The sequence below is a fragment of the Podarcis bocagei genome (genome assembly GCF_964188305.1).
Source record: "Podarcis bocagei genome assembly, chromosome: 13".
In the NCBI taxonomy this organism is placed as follows: Eukaryota; Metazoa; Chordata; class Lepidosauria; order Squamata; family Lacertidae; genus Podarcis; species Podarcis bocagei.
In genome coordinates this window covers 13,280,228-13,297,683 of record NC_138138.1, presented here as the reverse complement: position 1 = coordinate 13,297,683, position 17,456 = coordinate 13,280,228, and the positions used below count along the sequence as shown (strand labels likewise).

The window sequence follows — 17,456 nt, the reverse complement described above, 5'->3', positions numbered from 1 at the left end:
CGAAAGTATTACAAGGGATAAAAAAATTTGGTGAGGCAACAGGTCTTAAGATTAATAAAGATAAAACCAAAGTCTTGGTTAAGAATATGAATGATGAGAGTAAAAATAAATCCAGATGCATCTGCATTAAAGATTGGAAGGAAGGCTAAGTATTTAGGCGTATGGGTAACAGCAAATAATATAAATCTGTATAAAGATAAGTATTTAAAAAGCTGGAAAGTTATTTGGAACAGAATGAATCTTTCACTATTAGGCAGTATTGAGTCTGTCGACCATAAAAATGAATGTATTATTTAGAATGTTATTTTTCTTTCAAACAATTCCGGTGATTGGCAAGGTGTTTCAATACATGGCAAAAAGATATTTCTAAATATATTTGGCAAGGGGGAAAAACCAAGAATAAAATATAAAACACTGAGAGATGCAAAAGAGAGAGGTTTCTCCCTGCCAGATATGAGATTATATTATGAAGCATCTTGTCTTTGTTGTCTGAAAGAATGGATGATATTGGAGAATTCATATATTCTAGACTTAGGTCGTGATAATATTTTTGGTTGGCACACTTATTTATGGTATGAAAAGGTAAAAGTACCGCATGAATGTTATGGATGTGGTGAAGGAAACCACGTCGTCCTCGGCAAACTTTTCCAATTTTTGGACTCCTTGATTGCATATATATATATATAGAGAGAGAGAGAGAGAGAGAGAGAGAGCTCTTTTTGCAAGGCATGCACAGAATAATAATAATAACAAACACAAATAGAGCTACCGTCCTTGGCACACTTTCCTGGGCGTAACCCCAATTCGACAAAGTAGGATTTCTCAATAAGTCGGTGACCAATTTCACTGTTCTTGTGGCGGAAGGGATCTCTGGTGGAACGTTGGGCTGCTGGTGTTTCATCACCTTAAATCTAGATATTGTAAAACTATGCTTCAGTGGTATGGTCACGGGAAACAAGTTGTGCTTTTTTCACCATAGGGAGAACAATGGGGATCTTGGTTTGTGGCTGAGGAGGCGCAGACATAATGAGGAAATTCCATGGAAAAGTCTGGATTGCCCAATTTCCTCTCAGAGCAGTGAGAGCAACTGGAAGGACGGCTTTGCCCAGTTGCCATGGCTGCCCTCCAGGTGAAAAAGAGGACTTTGGAAGGAGCATAAATGGAGTGAGGAAAGGGGTTTGTGTTCTGAATTGAGCGCAAAAAAGAAAAAAAAATTGCAAAGGGGGTGGGGGAGAAAGCGAGTGGTAAAAAGGAGACAGAGGAGATATGCTCTGCTCTGGTCAGACCTCACCTGGAGTACTGTGTCCAGTTCTGGGCACCACAGTTCAAGAAGGACACTGACAAACTGGAACGTGTCCAGAGGAGGGCAACCAAAATGGTCAAAGGCCTGGAAACAATGCCTTATGAGGAACGGCTAGGGGAGCTGGGCATGTTTAGCCTGGAGAAGAGGAGGTTAAGGGGTGATATGATAGCCATGTTCAAATATATAAAAGGATGTCACATAAAGGAGGGAGAAAGGTTGTTTTCTGCTGCTCCAGAGAAGCGGACACGGAGCAATGGATCCAAACTACAAGAAAGAAGATTCCACCTAAACATTAGGAAGAACTTCCTGACAGTAAGAGCTGTTTGACAGTGGAATTTGCTGCCAAGGAGTGTGGTGGAGTCTCCTTCTTTGGAGGTCTTTAAGCAGAGGCTTGACAACCATATGTCAGGAGTGCTCTGATGGTGTTTCCTGTTTGGCAGGGGGTTGGACTCGATGGCCCTTGTGGTCTCTTCCAACTCTATGATTCTATGATTCATTACCTCAGTTACAAGTTGAGAAGCGAACCTCAAATGCAAAAGACGGTTTAAAAACCGAGTAGAGGCATTTTCGGAACGCGCCCATCTTCACTGGCAGATGCTGGCCAACCATGACGTGGGAAAGGGCAACAACAACACGCATCTTCGAACCCCGAAGGCGACTTATTCGAAGCCGTGGGGCGATTCACCCACGAAGCTGCGGCCGTCGCCATTTATGGACCAGGGGAGAATAAAACGCTATGCCGCCTTTTGCGGAAACTCCGCGTGCTGGAGGGAGGCTTCACTTTCGAGTAAAGGGCGCCGGTGTCCCGTCCCCCCCCCCGCTTACTCGCGAGTAAATGCCAGCGGCGTGGCCGGACTAGCCGTGCTTTTTTCGGGGCGAAACCCTGGCAGGGTCCGAGCTCGGCTCCCCCCCCCCCCGGCAATCTATTTGAAATTAAGCACCGGCTAAAATCAGTCGCTGAGGGGGAAAGCCGAGAGCGGACCGCCGCCATCGCCCCCTTCTCGGGCGGGAAATGCCCGCCGGGGGTGGAGCCGCTCGGCTGTCGCCCTCTCGGTGGCCGGAGGAGGGCGAGGCGCCGCCGGTTTTCGCTTTCGCTTCGTTCCGGAGTCCGCCGGACGCTGCAGCAGCCTGGCCGCTCTCCTCAGGCGGGGTGCGGTGAGCAGGTGCCCCCCTTGGGTCTCTTCCGAGGGGCCGCGTGCGACCACCGGCCCCTCGCCCCCTCGCTTCCTTCCCCTGCTGCCACTTTCTCCTCTTCTTCTTTGCTGCGACTGCCCTGCCATTTCCTCTTTCTGGCTCTCGTTTTCTCTGCGCCTCAGCAACCCGATCGTCAAATTTAAACCCTTGAAACCGCCCGCCTGGTGGGTCTGGGGAAAGGATCCCGATGCCTCCCCAAACAGGCACCCAAGAGCCCCCTTCCCTGCAACACAGTCGGGCTCGCCGGGGAAGCGCATGTCAGCCTCGCCTTCCTTGGCCCTAAGGTGGCTTTTTGCGAGGAGGAGGAGGAAGAACAATGGCCATTTTGCAGAGTTATTAACTGGCGACAACATGGCCTGGTTGAGCAAAATGGGAAACCAAATAGGGAGTAGTTAAGGTCCTTGTCTGGATGCGGTTGGAGGATGGATGGCGGGTCACAGATTGAGGTTGAATCCTGACAAGACAGAAGGATTGTTTCTGGGGTTAGGGGACTCCCTGGTCATGAATGGGGCAACTGTGCCCCAGAAGGACCAAGTGCGCAGCCTGGGCATAGCTGTCAACTTTCAGATTTGAAAATAAGGGATCAGCAGTCTCACCTGTCCCAGGGACAGTCTACAGGATATCTAACAATCCGGGATAGCAGCAGGAAACGGCGCTGGAATAAGGGAATTTCCCGCAAAAAAAGGGAAGGTTGACAGCTATGAGCCTGGGAGTCATTTTGGACTCACAGCTGTCCATGGAGGCGCAGGTCAATTCTGTGTCCAGGGCAGCTGTCAACCAGCTCCATCTGGTATGCAGGCTGAGACCCTGTCTGCCCGCTGACTGTCTCGCCCGAGTGGTGCATGCTCTGGTTATCTCCCGCTTGGACTACTGCAATGCGCTCTATGTGGGGCTACCTTTGAAGGTAACCCAGAAACTACAACTAATCCAGAATGTTGCAGCTAGACTGGTGACTAGGAGCGGCCGCCAAGACCACATAACACCAGTCTTGAAAGATGTTTCCGAGAGGGACAAGAGTGGCGCTGTGGTCTAAACCACTGAGCCTCTCAGGCTTGCCGGTCAGAAGGTCGGCGGTTCAAATCCCCGCGAGGGGTGAGCTCTCGTTGCTCAGTCCCAGCTCCGGCCAACCTAGCAATTCGAAAGCACGCCAAAAGTGCAAGTAGATTAATAGGTACCACTCCGGCAGGAAGGTAAATGGCGTTTCCGTTCGCTGCTCTGGTTGCGCCAGAAGTGGCTTAGTCATGCTGGCCACATGACCCAGAAAAACTGTCTGCAGACAAACGCCAGCTACTCTTGGCCTGTAAAGCGAGATGAGCACCGCAACCCCAGAGTCGTTCTGACTGGACTTAACTGTCATGGGTCCTTTACCTTTACCTTTTTACGTTTCCGAGCACAATTCAGAGTGTCGGCACTGACCTTTGAAGCCCTAAACGACCTCGGCCCAGTATACCCGAAGGAGCGTCTCCACCCCCATCGTTCAGCCCGGACACTTGAGGTCCAGCTCTGAGGGCCTTCTGGCAGTTCCCTCATTGCAAGAAGTGAGGTTACAGGGAACCAGGCAGAGGGCCTTCTTGGTAGTGGTGCCCGCCCTGTGGAATGCCCTCCCATCAGGTGTCAAGGAGATGAGTAACTAACTTTAAGAAGACATCTGAAGGCAGCCCTGTATATGGAAGCCTTTTAATGTATTACTTTAAATATATATATGTGTGTGTGTGTGTGTGTGTGTGTGTGTGTGTGTGTGTGTGTGTGTGTGTGTCTTGGAAGACCCACAGAGTGGCTGGGGCAACTCAGTCAGATGGGTGGGATATTATTATTATTATTATTATTATTATTATTATTATTATTAACTGGTGTTATGGAGCCCTAGGCCTTCTCTTTTACAGGGTACTGTGCATTACTTCAAAATGTAGTAAGCCAGCCTCCTTTATTTGGGTTTTGGTCTCCTGAGTGGGGCTTCAGCCAGTTGAGATCCCTGCATTACCAGGGGGTTGGACTAGATGACCCTTAGAGTCCCTTCCAACTACGGTGGTACTTCGGGTTACAGATGCTTCAGGTTACAGACTCCGCTAACCCAGAAATAGTACCTTGGGTTAAGAATTTTGCTTCAGGATGAGAACAGAAATCATGCAGTGGTGGCGCGGTGGCAGCAGGAGGCCCCATTAGCTAAAGTGGTATCTCAGGTTAAGAACAGTTTCAGGTTAAGAACGGACCTCCAGAACGAATTAAGTTCTTAACCTGAGGTACCACTGTACATTTCTATGGTTTTATACTACTACAGGCTGGAAGGTAATCTCAGCCCCATCTAAAGCTACTTTTGCCAGCCAAAACCCCTTAATCTTTCCAAAGAAGCTTCAAACTTGGTCACTCTTTGCTTTTCTGTCCACGTTTAGCTCCCCACCCCCCTTTTTGGTCTATATCAGGCACGTCCAACTCCCAAGATACTGCCATCTACTCCCAGTATATAGAAAAGGCAGTGATCTACCCCTTGGCATTTTTGGGGGGAGGGTTGACCAAAGTTGTCCACCGCTGACAATAGCACACAGCGCTACAGCAGCCAGTAGACAAATGAGCCCATCTCTTTGCCCTCCTTGCTGGGGAGGAAATAAACGTCAACGTGCCACACCTCCTAATATGGGTCCCGCGATCAAGCGATCAACCGGTTGGACATGCCTGGTATATATCTTCCCAAGTAGGGTTGCCAATTCATCAGCCTGGGATGTTCCTGGGCTTTATTTACAGCAGCTAATCTAAATTGTAGTGAAATCAGTAGTTAAAACTCTTCACAATTTGAGGATGAAGTGTTACCACCTGCTAATGTTTTGTTAATCTGCTTGTTAAAGGCACAGTGACAGAGGTTGACTGAAGAGTTGGCAGCACTACTCCCAAGCCTTCATGCTGCTTTCAGTGCTCATCCTGTGAGGTATGTGCAACCTGTATTTCTGGGTTACCTTTCTAGGTGATCTTGAGTTTTTGAATAGAAGGAACAGCTCAGCCCATTAAAACACAAAGAAGGGGATAAGTCTCCTTTGTGTGTGAATGAAGCCTACCCCTTTTAAAAGAGCTGAATCTCTCCTGTAGTCAGTTTATAAAAAGCGTGTGTTTATCTAGAATTGCTCCTTTTCTAATCCCAGATATGTAGTACTTGTTCTGGCTGCTAAATCCTGCTCTCAGCTAGGCAGAGGTATTGAGAATCCATCCTGTTTTAAAATAGATCGGCACAAGTTTGGAACTGGGGGAAAGCTTTGCATAGGTTGAGAAATACTTTTCTGAATTGTGACGTTTTGTGGGCTGTGGCTCATTTTGAGTCTGCAGTTTTTCCTTTTCATTCTTTATAGAAGGCTGAGGAAACCACAGGTCATCTAGGTTATGGAGCAGAACTCTATCTTGTCTAAGCCTTGTTATCACTGAACCTGATTCAAAGCAAATGCTTCAATCAGCCCAGGTCAAAATCAGATTAACAGTTTAATATCTGAAGTTGTAACAGCTATGAAAGATAAACACTGCTAATTAATGTTAAGGTCAAAAGTTATAGTTCACTAAGTCAAAAGTCAACACTTTGTAGTTTCCAACACTGTGTATCTAGTAGTCTCCATGACTGGGAATGTTTGTAAAATATTTGAATCGGTAGAATATACGTTTATTTTGTTAGTAAATTTGAGTTAGCAGGAGGACTTGCTGGAAAATGTTCTCTCCATTTCTACCCTGTTGAACTCATCTCTATTTCTTTGAGTACACATGTGACCCTACCCAGCAGAAATCCACAATTCCTCTTCTTCTTTTTCTTCTTTTTTATTTTCTTCTTTTTTTATTAAAGATTTTCTTGATTTACAAAAGTGTGTGCAATGTCTCTCTCTTGTATTTCCCCCCCCCCCTGTAACATTTTTACAAATCAGTTTCATTTGTTGAGACATTAGGAAGAAAAGGGGGAAAGAGATGGAGGGGGGGAGAGATGGGGAGGAGTGGGGTCGGGTGGCGATGTTTCTATTTTACTTACTATATGTAGGGTTTGGTGTCAGTGTAGCTTGTGCAGGTTCTTTGCTGTTCGCTTGTGTTCCTTTGGTGGTGAGAGAGATTGGGGTTGGCCTAGGGTGTGGTTGTTCATTTGTGGTTGGCTGTGGTGGTCTTTGTTTTCATGTGTGAGTGGGGTGGGTGGGTGTTTTGGATCAGGTTAGCCATATTGATTTGTATGCTGTTGGTGGATTTTTGTCCTTGTCTTGTTGGGCTGTGTGTGTGATAAAGGGGAGCCATACCGGGGTGAAGGTGTCTTCTTCTATTTGTCCCTGTGTCAGTTTCAGTTTATTGATTAATTTTTCTAGTAGGGCTGTTTTCCCATACTATTTGGTACCACGATTCCTCTTCTGAGGGTAGGTGGGAATCAAACAGCAGTGTTTGAAACCTGGTGATAAATGATTTCTCTAATTTGTATCTCCCCTTTCTCTCTTCCCTGCAACCCAATTTTCTTTTCTCCTCCTCCCCCAGTCATTCCTACTTTGCCTCCCCTAGATATGATTTGTGGCATTGAAAGGACTTCTTTAGAGGAAATGTTAAACATCTGACACTGGTTGGGGCATGTTCTGGGAGTCTGCTAGTGTTTACCTCTGATACTTGGCCTAAGTAGGAACTTCTCGGAGTGATTTTTCCTTGCTCCCGGCTCCCCATCTCCCAGGTAAGAACTGTGCCCGCCTCAAGCTCCTTCCAATAAGTTAGGTTGATTATCCCCTTCACACAGTTGCTGAAAGAAACTAGCCTTGTGTTTAGCCAAGTGGGCAACAGGGAGGGGGCAGCTGCCCCTCCATATCAAGTAAAGCAATTACAAATACCAATCACATCAGTTCTGCGCCCCCCCCCCCTAAAAATCCTGGCTATGCCTACGAAGCCAGATGTTTTTAAGCCATATCCCCAGCTGCTTAAAACAACTACGTACTGGTCATTGGCTTGTTTTGTTACTGCTTCTATTACATATGTTGTGTTTTAATCTTGTGTTTTTTATTCTCTGAGATCTATGGATGAAGGGCGGTATACAAACTTCATAAATAACAATAGCAATAAATAATAAGTGCCTCTCACTGCAAACTCAGGCGGCAAGTGCTGACCGAAATTGAGAAACAAGAGGGATGAATTAACATGTTTTAGGGGAAACCTCAGTGTTCCAGAACTACCCAAAAAAGAAAAAGTTTTTAAAAAGCCTAACGTGAAGACTGAGCATACTCAGTCGCAACAAAACGTTAAATGTCAGTTGAAGAAGAGAAGCAGAAGACTGGGGAAGCCCTGCTTGAGCTTCTTACAGTTTATGGTTTCCTGAAGGAGGGGTTGGCTACCTGGCTGGCTGGCTGGCTGGCTGGCTAGCACCCCGAACAGGAACGCTCCGCGTTGGGCAAAAGATTCCTGCATTGCAAGGGTTTGGACTAATGACCGTTGGATGTCCCTTCCAACTCTGCAATTCTGTGATGCTGTATCAGACCAGAGGCAAACATGGCATGAGTTTATGCCCTAGGGGCGGGGAGCCTCAGGCCCATTGGCCAAATGTGGCCCTCTAAGCCTTCCTCTCTGGCCCTTGAGATTCTCCCCAGGCCACCCCCCCCCATTGGTCCTGCTTCTCACCCTCCTTAAGTGTTTCCCCATCACTGGAACAATGTCCTTGAACTATAATATTGCCTCTTGCAATAAATAGAGGGTGAATTGAATGGGTGGAGGGTTGAAATAAAGGCAGAAATAAGAGCTCATTTGTCTGTGTCTAGGGGGCGCAATCTGGACGATTCTTTCAGGGGCGCAAGATCACCTAACTACGGCTCTGGTGTCAAACTGCCTTCAGTTCTCTGAAGCATTGCTTTTGAACTTACAAGTCTGAAGGAAATGAGAGAAAAGGGGAGGAGGAGGAAACAAGTTTGAATGGCAGAAGGGGATGAGTTTGAATATGACAGAATAGGGCATATTGAATTTTTCAAATTCCAAAAATGAGGGGTGCTCAAAAGTTGTAACGTGACATGGGAATTCAAGGTGTATTTTGGTTAAATTAATATAATTTAGTTTTGCTTGGTGAGTGAAATGCATGTGAAATTGCATAGAAAATTGTTAAAATGATTGCCTGATTGCCAAGTACTTCCAATTATATATTATTGTTATTTTTATTATTTAGCATTACCTGACTTTTTCAGAAGGTGAACTTATAATTATTTGGTTTTCCCAAAGAACTTTATGTGCTTCTTCATCAAATGTAGACTTGCAAAGCTAAATGTTGTCCATTCACAAAAATAATAGCAGGTTCAAGTTCCTTACTCTCAAAAATTTATGTTTAAGACCCCCTCACTGGAAAAAAAAATTGCAAAAATGTTCACCCTCCTAAAATGGCACACCCTAATGACAGAGGGAAAATGCAAATGTTAATACATTCCTCTTTACCCAAGCCTTTGGCCGTTAAATAATCTGCTAAATAGGGGCGGAGAGACAGTTGGTGTGGTTATTTTATTATCATTATGTGTATTATGTTTTTATTATTATGCTGTGTAAATTATGTTCTTAAGGTTTTAATAATAATAATTTTATTATTTATACCCCACCCATCTGACTGAGGCTGGATCTAGACATGTCTAAGAGGCGATTCAGTTAAACACGTAAACTCATACAGGGAAATCCGGTAGGAGAAAAATGGGACTCTACACCGCCATCTGGTGTCACATGTTACATCGCATATACAACACATTAAAAAAACACTTTCTTTACCAATTTAGCTGAGTCCTGGGTTGCCTCAGCCACACCTCCCTGGGATCCAAATTGAATAAATAAATATAACAACAACAGCAGTTCAAATATGGTAACCAAAAGAGCCAAACACGTTTAAATGTATATCAGTGATGGGGAATGTGTGCCCCTTTAGACATGGCAAGACCACAGCTCCCATCATCCCTGACCCCTGACTACGCTAGCTGGGGCAGGTGGGAGTTGGAGTCCAACAATATCTGAAGGACCACAGGTTCCCCATCCCTGATGTAAACCATTCTAGCAGTAGGGCCTTCTGGCAGTTCCCTCACTGAGAGAAGTGAAGCTACAGGGAACCAGGCAGAGAGCCTTCTCGGCAGTGGCATCCTCTCTGTGGAACGCCCTCCCAGCAGATGTCAAGGAGATAAATAACTATACAACTTTTAGAAGACATCTGAAGGCAACCCTGTATCGGGAAGTTTAACGTTTGACATTTTATTACGTGTTGAAAGCTGCCCAGAGTGGGTGGGGCATAAATAATAAAATTTTTATTATTATTAGTAGTAGTAGTAGTCACAAAGAGGAAAAGGTATTGCTGGAGAATGTAATTTTGTTGTGCCAGGTGTGCCTTCCAGGTGTCCTTGATCCTTAGGCTCATTTAAGAAATCAAGTACTGCCTTTGGGGATCTACAAGGCCATGGGTAGGCAAACTAAGACCTGGGGGCCGGATCCGGCCCAATCACCTTCTAAATCTGGCCCACAGATGGTCCAGGAATCAGCATGTTTTTACATGAGTAGAATGTGTGCTTTGATTTAAAATGCATCTCTGGGTTGTTTGTGGGGCATAGGAATTTGTTCATTCCCCCCCACAAAAAAAAACAGTCTGGCCCTCCACAAGGTCTGAGGGACAGTGGACCAGCCCCCTGCTGAAAAAGTTTGCTGACCCCTGCACAAGACCCTCAGATCTTCATTTATCAAAGTCTCTTTGTCAGACAGCATCCCTGAACAATGGACAGAGTCCTCTCGTGGCTGAGGAAACTCTGCGGCAAGGAAGAGGCCGAAGAAGAAAAAGGAGAACGCGACTCGCTACGGGAGAAAAGTTCGGGTGATGAGGATGAAGCACCCTACTATGGCACCATCAATGGAGGCAATGCTGCGGAGGCATCCTGCGCTCCTTGTGTTGGCGCTGCCAGCCGTGGCTCCGTCACCTGCCCTACGTGCCAGGGCACCGGGAGGATCCCCCGGGGTAAGTTTCAGCTCCAGACCTTCTGTCGCCCAGGTTCTTCCAAAGCTAATGTGGGAAGAGCCCCGCTGGATCCTGTTTCCCAGAGTGACCGGCCAGATCTTTCCCAGAAGCCGACAAGCAGCTCTTGAAGGCACCAGCCTGTACAACTAGCTGACCCAGACATACTTAAAACAGCTGGGGTTTTTTTAAACAGACACACGAATGTCTTCACAAGTTCTGCTACATCTTGCTTAAGAAGGAAATGGCCCAAATTACATGCAATGTTCTGCACTGAGATGTACATACTGTCTCTTCACTGGACCAGATCTGTGCTCCCCTGCATTGTTTTCCAGACCTTTGCTTATTCTCTCTCTTTTTCTCTCTCTCCCTTCCTCCCCTACTCCCATTCCAGAGCAAGAACAGCAGCTGGTGGCCCTCATTCCATATGGAGACCAGCGGCTCAAGCCCAGGCGAACGTAAGTTCACTGTGTCTTTGTTGATGGTGCTCCCTGCCCTTCTTCCCGCCGTCTCTTTCCTAAGTTTGCTGCCAGCAATCTGATTCTTTTGTGGCGGTTCTGCTACTGCTAATCTGCCTTCCTCCTGTTTTTGCAGGAAGCTGTACGTATGTCTTACAGTAGCCATCTGCCTGCTGATGACAGGGCTCATGATGTATTTCCTGTTTCCACGCTCCATTGCGGTGGTCCCTGCCGGACTGAATTTCTCATCTATATCCTTTGACAATTCTACTTACAGCATCACCCTTAATATGACTGTGAGTCCCTGGGGGTTGGTGGGACAGGGGTTGGATCGCATTCATGGCACAAAATCTATTTTATTCTTAAATTGAGGTTGTGATTAATGTAATGCGTGGGTTGTTATGGGGTTGTTGTTGTTGTTGTTGTTGTTGTTTTTAATACAATTACTGGGCTCAGAGCTGTCTGGAAGATGCATCTTCTTGAGTTAGAGGGGCTTCTAGATCAGAGATCTCTGCAACTTGGTTGTAACTGCGCTGTGTGCAGAGGAAAAATCCATTATGCCTATGAAAAGAGGCATCCTTTATCACCGCACATGTTCCAAAGCTGAGAAGTGACATTCAAAGCAGGTTGTGGGACTCAACTTTGCCCCAAATTTAAGACTTTATCTATGGAACAAAGGAGCAGGTGACTAAAGGAGCCTGTTGTAAATGAGATTAGGAAAAATTAAAACCGCTTTTTTGTCTAGTCCAGGGGTCAGCAAACTTTTTCAGTCCACTGTCCCTCAGACCTTGGGGGGGGGGGGGGACAGACTATATTTTGAAGAAGAAAAATGAACAAATTCCTATGCCCCACAAATAACCCAGAGATACATTTTCAATAAAAGGACACATTCTACTCATGTAAAAACACCAGGCAGGCCCCACAAATCACCCAGAGATGCATTTTAAATAAAAGGACACTCTCTACTCATGTAAAAACACGCTGATTCCCGGACCGTCCGTGGGCCAGATTTAGAAGGTGATTGGGCCGGATCCGGCCCCTGGGCTTTAGTTTGCCTACCCATGGTCTAGTCCTTATACTGTACTCAGCACATTACACTCAAATGCACATGGCACACCATACAGATGTGGGCAGAAGCAAGCAACGTCCTATGGGCAAACACATTTCCATTTTTGCTTGTATCAATCTGTGCTGGATGAGTACAAGACACCAAGAGGGCACCAGATTGGTTTATACAAAAAGAGTGAAGTTTATTACACCTGAAACTGTTTCTGATCTAGTATTGTCATTGACTTTCCCTCCTGCCAGTCATTCCTTAGGATCAGGGATAGGGTCTCAAGTAGTACCTAACAGGAGTCTTCTACTGGGCTTAACCTAGCCCAAATATCAAGGCCAGTTCCATGCTCTGTACAGAGCTTTGTACTGCGCAGAGATGGTTCATGTTGGTCTCACACATGGGTAGGCAAACTAAAGCCCAGGGGCTGGATCTGGCCCAATCGCCTTCCAAATTCAGCCTGTGGACAGTCCGGGAATCAGCATGTTTTTACATGAGTAGAATGTGCCCTTTTATTTAAAATGTATCTCTGGGTTATTTGTGGGGCATAGGAATTTGTTTATTCTCCCCCCAAATATAGTCCGCCCCCCCACAAGGTCTGAGGGACAGTGGACCGGCCCCCTGCTGAAAAAGTTTGCTGACCCCTGGTCTCAGGGAACAGGTGAGACCATATCAGATGGGTCACCTGATCTTTAGCATCTTCCTTTTCAGTGTGTCGAAAATACTTTCTGGATCCATTGTGAAATGTGAAAGCCCTCCTCCATGCCTTAATAATATTTCATCCAGACTTCCCTTTGCTCCAGCCCTCCATCCCTGCTGTATTCTCCCTCTCTGCCCCTGTGTGTTTATCTAATGTACAGACTCGGCATTCGGCTTTTTCTATGGCATCATGCATTTGGATAGGGCAGCAGAAGCAGCAGGGTGCTAATTATGGGATAAATATTCAGTCGCGGAACAGATGGACACACATGTACCAAGATGTCAAATTTATCAACTCATCCCACATAACTCATACTGCCTACCTGTCTTACTCTCTCTAGAATATGCTGAATGTGACAAACAACAACTTTTACACTGTGCATGTGTCTCAGCTTGCTCTTGAAGTCTTGCACAAGGCACTGGTGATTGGGAAAAACACTGTGACGACACAGCTGGACATCAGACCTTTACATGGGGCTCAGGTGAGGACCATGCTAAAGTGTGTGTAACTGAGAAGCAGTAGACAAGCAGCCCAAATTAACTTGCTCTTTCTTATTTATTTGCAGATGCATTACAGTGTCTCAAGTAAAATCATGGATAATAACACTTAGTAAGTATGTCTGTGAAATCTATCTCTGCACTTTGGGGGGGGAAATCTCAATTCAAGTTATGCTGTCAATTGATGGAATTTTTTTTATAATGACTTTAACCAATTTTGGCTGGCAAACTTATATGTTTCAGACTTAAGGAAGATGCCTTTGTTTTTTTAAAAAAACCCATTGAACAAATTGACTGCTTTTTAAGTATGAACAAGTTACAATTTCTTAAACAAATGTTTCAATTTTAGAAGGAAATATCAGCATTAATTTTTTTTATTGAATTACCGTATTTTTCGCTCTATAAGACGCACCAGACCACAAGACACACCTAGTTTTTGGAGGAGGAAAACAAGAAAAAAAATATTCTGAATCTCAGAAGCCAGAACAGCAAGAGGGATCGCTGCGCAGTGAAAGCAGCAATCCCTCTAGCTGTTCTGGCTTCTGGGATAGCTGCGCAGCCTGCATTCGCTCCATAAGACGCACACACATTTCCCCTTACTTTTTAGGAGGGAAAAGGTGAGTCTTATAGAGCAAAAAATATGGTATATAATGCATAGTGTCCCCATTACAGTAATGCAGCACAGCTAAAATGGACTTTGAAAATAAGCCAGTTCAAGCCCATCAGCACTGCCCAAGATCCAGACAGATGGCCTAGTATTTGGTTAGTGGGTTACAGTGAAGGAAGAGGCACAATGAGACTAAGTAGATGCTTAGGTATCTATATCTATACAGTGGTGCCTCGCAAGACGAAATTAATCCGTTCCGCGAGTCTCTTCGTCTAGCGGTTTTTTCGCCTTGCGAAGCAACCCTATTAGCGGATTAGCGCTATTAGCGGTTTAGCGGCTATTCAAGGCTTAGCGGCTATTAAGGGCTTAGCGGATTAGCGGCTAAAAGGCTGTTAGCGGCTTAGCGGCTTAGAAAAAGGGGGGGAAGCGAAAAAAAATCGGAACACTCGCAAGACGTTTTCGTCTTGCAAAGCAAGCCCATAGGGAAAATCGTCTTGCGAAGCAGCTCAAAAACGGAAAACCCTTTCGTCTAGCGGGTTTTCCGTCTTGCGAGGCATTCGCCTTGCGGGGCACCACTGTATAAGAGAGCTAGGATAGTTGTTAGAGAAGCTACAACAGACACACTTAAGATCCCGTCTGCATTATGCATTTAAAACCATATCATACCACTTCAAAGAGTTACGGCTTCTCCCAGAGAATCCTGGGAAGTGTAGTTTGTTAAGGGTGCCGCTGAGAGTTGCGAGGAGACCCCCAGTTACCCTCACAGACCCAGAGCTCCTTGGAGAGAGGAATTGATTGTTGAATCACTAACTGTGTAGTGCAGATTGGGGGGGGGAGCTAAGGCAGAAAATTAGAATGGCAAAGAACTATATATCTATCGCTATCTGTGTTGCTGAGTGTGCTCCTCAATTAAACAAATATCCCAGCTTCAGAACTTGAGTTGGGGTCTTTATGCAGTAACTGAGGGACTGACTTTTAATGTCAACCTGGAGACAGACCATTGCGAGGGACTCTGGGAACTTCAATCACACCTGTGTTACCTTTATAGCGAATACATCTAGTCCAGCCCTGACTGGCAGCAGCTCCTGCCAAGAGGTCTTCCCAGTATTACTTCCTAAGATATTTTTCAACTGGGGATGCCGAGGACTGTTGGTTGGCATCTGTCCGTCTCAAGACACAATGGAGTGTGCCTCCAGGGGTGAAGTCTAACCACTGGAGAGTCACAGCGTCTGCTGTGGCTGCAGAGACCAGCAACGTTTAACTGCTGCCTCCTGCGTTGTTCTTGCTGCGGTAAGAGTGCTGACCTCCACATTTCCAATCAATACCATGTAGATTTAGCTTCGGGGCGTCAGTATTTCTTTCCAACCACCTGTTTGCTGAGGACTGGACCTGTGAAATTCAGCGTGCAGAACAGGGGCTCCGCCCCTGAGCTGTGGGCCTGTTTGTGACAAGAGACAGAAAAACCCATCCCCATTAAGTTCTGCATTCAAAGCATTGGCATAAGCAGCCGGAAACTAATTATCTTCCCTTCTCTTTCAGCAACATTTGCACGTGGTCCAAAATAAAAGTTCACAATGTTCTCCTGCACATACAGTAAGCGTCATTTCCTTGACAGTAATCTGACAAGTTTCTGCTCTCCCGCCCTGCCTCCTGCTCCATCCTCAGTTCTTTCCTCCAGCCAATAGCATAGATTTCCCCATGACAGTCCCCTTCACCTGGCTGGGCATTTTCTTCCCACCACCAGTCAATTCATGACATCTTTTAAGCTCCACTTTCTCCCTCTCGGTCCCAAGATCATGTCACCCTTCCCCAGAAGTCCTTGCACTGGCTCTACCAGCTTTCAGTCTTTTAACCTTCTCCTCCTTGGCACAATGATTCGTTCTTCTCCCCCTCTTTTCAGTCCCACCATGCACAAACCCCCTTTGCTGCACTCCAGCCCCTTGGCCATCGGGCCCCCGTTTTGTTCATTTTAAAGTACCGTATTTTTCGCACCACAGGACGCACCGGACATTAGGACACACTTTGTTTTAGAGGGGGGAGAACAAGAAAAAAAAATTCTCCCCCTCTCTGCCCAGCGCCCCTTCAGTGAAGCGGCAGGAGGCGCTGCACAGAGAGGGGGAGAACTTCCCCCTCTTGTTTTCCCGCTCTAAAACAAGGTGCCGTTTAAGGTGCGTTCAGGCGGCTACCTTGGAAGCCTGGAGAGTGAGAGGGGTCGGTGTGCACTGACCCCTCTCGCTCTCCAGGCTTCAGGTTCCTTTCGACCTGCTCTTTGGGGCTGGCGGGGGGGAAGCCCACCACCAGCCCCAAAGAGCAGGTCAGGGAGCAGCGGAAAGGCGCAGCGGAGAGGCTCCTGCCATAGCCGCGCGTCACCTCTCCAGCCGGGAGAGGGTCGCAGGGGGCTGCTTTAGCCCCGCGCGCGCTCTCCCGGCTGGAGAGGTGACGCGGGGCTGTAGAGGCTCCTGCTACAGCAGCCCCCCGCGACCCTCTCCCGGCTGGAGAGGTGACGCGCGGCTATAGAGGCTCCTGCTAAAGCAGCCCCCCGCGCGCGCTCTCCCGGCTGGAGAGGTGACGCGCGGCTATGGCAGGAGCCTCAATAGCCACGCGTCACCTCTCCAGCTGGGAGAGGGTCGTGGGGCTATGGCGTCTTCGCTCCATAGGACGCACACACATTTCCCCTTCATTTTTGAAGGGGAAAAAGTGCGTCTTATAGAGCGAAAAATACGGTATTTATACTGTGCCTTTCAGTCCAAAGTGAAACAAAATTGCAGCTCCGCCCAATTAATCTGCCCCTTGATCCTGCACTGTTCGAGGACCCTGTTGAGCTTGAAGGCCAGCCCCATCCCTGACTCTTCTCTTCCCAGAACAAACCTATCCACCCCCTTGCTTGCTCTTGTGTTGACTGCTGGCTGGCTTTCCCCCTTCTGTGTCCTTACTGGTCGTTGTCGGTCTCTTTCATCTGACTCCCATCTCTTCCCTGCTTATCTAATGTAGATTATAAGCCCAAAGGGCAAAGGCTGGAATCATTTCTGTATCCTGTACAGTCCTGGGCCTGAACTCTAGTCTTGAATTAAGCTGTGCTTGGAAACACGGAGGTGGTGAAGAGGAGGGCAGGGCTTTGTACGTCTTTGGTGGGTTGTGTCGGGTTGGGAACTAGACTTGGGGAAGTCATAAGGGCTGTCAATTTGCAAACATTTTGAGCTGGTCTTTCTCTCCCTCTCCAGGGGTACTGTGACTTGCTCATACCTTGCTCATTCGGAGCAGTTGGCCTTTGAAAACTACCAGTATGTGGACTGCAGAGGTAATGTCATGCTTCCTGGGATGTCCGGCTCCTCCTGTTCCCCATAGCTGCTGTGAACTCCCGGAGGAGAAACTGTTTGCCACATTTTCCGCCCTCTGCAATGAAATCGCAGCAGCAGCATTTTCATCCCTCCTGTAAACTGTGGGGTCAGGAAGGGAAAGGCGTTTCATTCAGTGTTGCTAGTTCTGCTGCTAAAACGAGGGGCAGCCTCATCAGGATATAAAGAGATTTGGGCTATGCTGTTTGACCAGTGTCTTGAGGGAACTGTTTGACACGTGTCTTCAGGGACCAGCAGAAATGCACCTGATTGTGGAAGATAGAATCCAAGAAAAGCATGCTGGAGCTTTGGGATTTTGCACTGTAATTTGCATAGCTTTGGGCTGTGCGCGTCCAACACCGACTGGCC

General features: G+C 46.8%; 1 protein-coding gene across 6 annotated transcripts; it reads left to right on the top strand.

Moving 5' to 3' along the window:
• The first annotated feature begins 989 nt into the window (after nucleotides 1–989).
• Nucleotides 990–17,301, top strand: TMEM106A (transmembrane protein 106A). 6 transcript variants are annotated; one of them, XM_081166845.1, is made up of 10 exons: nucleotides 990–1,129; nucleotides 5,338–5,417; nucleotides 6,977–7,163; nucleotides 10,186–10,439; nucleotides 10,831–10,894; nucleotides 11,031–11,190; nucleotides 12,989–13,129; nucleotides 13,214–13,257; nucleotides 15,292–15,345; nucleotides 16,974–17,301. In XM_081166845.1, the coding sequence occupies exons 4-10, from the start codon at nucleotides 10,202–10,204 to the stop codon at nucleotides 17,095–17,097; spliced, it is 825 nt and encodes a 274-aa protein (XP_081022971.1). In that variant the 5' UTR covers nucleotides 990–1,129; nucleotides 5,338–5,417; nucleotides 6,977–7,163; nucleotides 10,186–10,201; the 3' UTR covers nucleotides 17,098–17,301. The 6 variants fall into 6 exon arrangements, with proteins under 6 accessions (XP_081022971.1, XP_081022970.1, XP_081022973.1 ...); XM_081166844.1 differs by lacking the exon at nucleotides 990–1,129 and adding an exon at nucleotides 1,144–1,164; XM_081166847.1 differs by lacking the exon at nucleotides 990–1,129 and adding an exon at nucleotides 2,325–2,458 and having other exon boundaries at nucleotides 10,190–10,439; nucleotides 16,974–17,300.
• The last annotated feature ends 155 nt before the right edge of the window (nucleotides 17,302–17,456 follow it).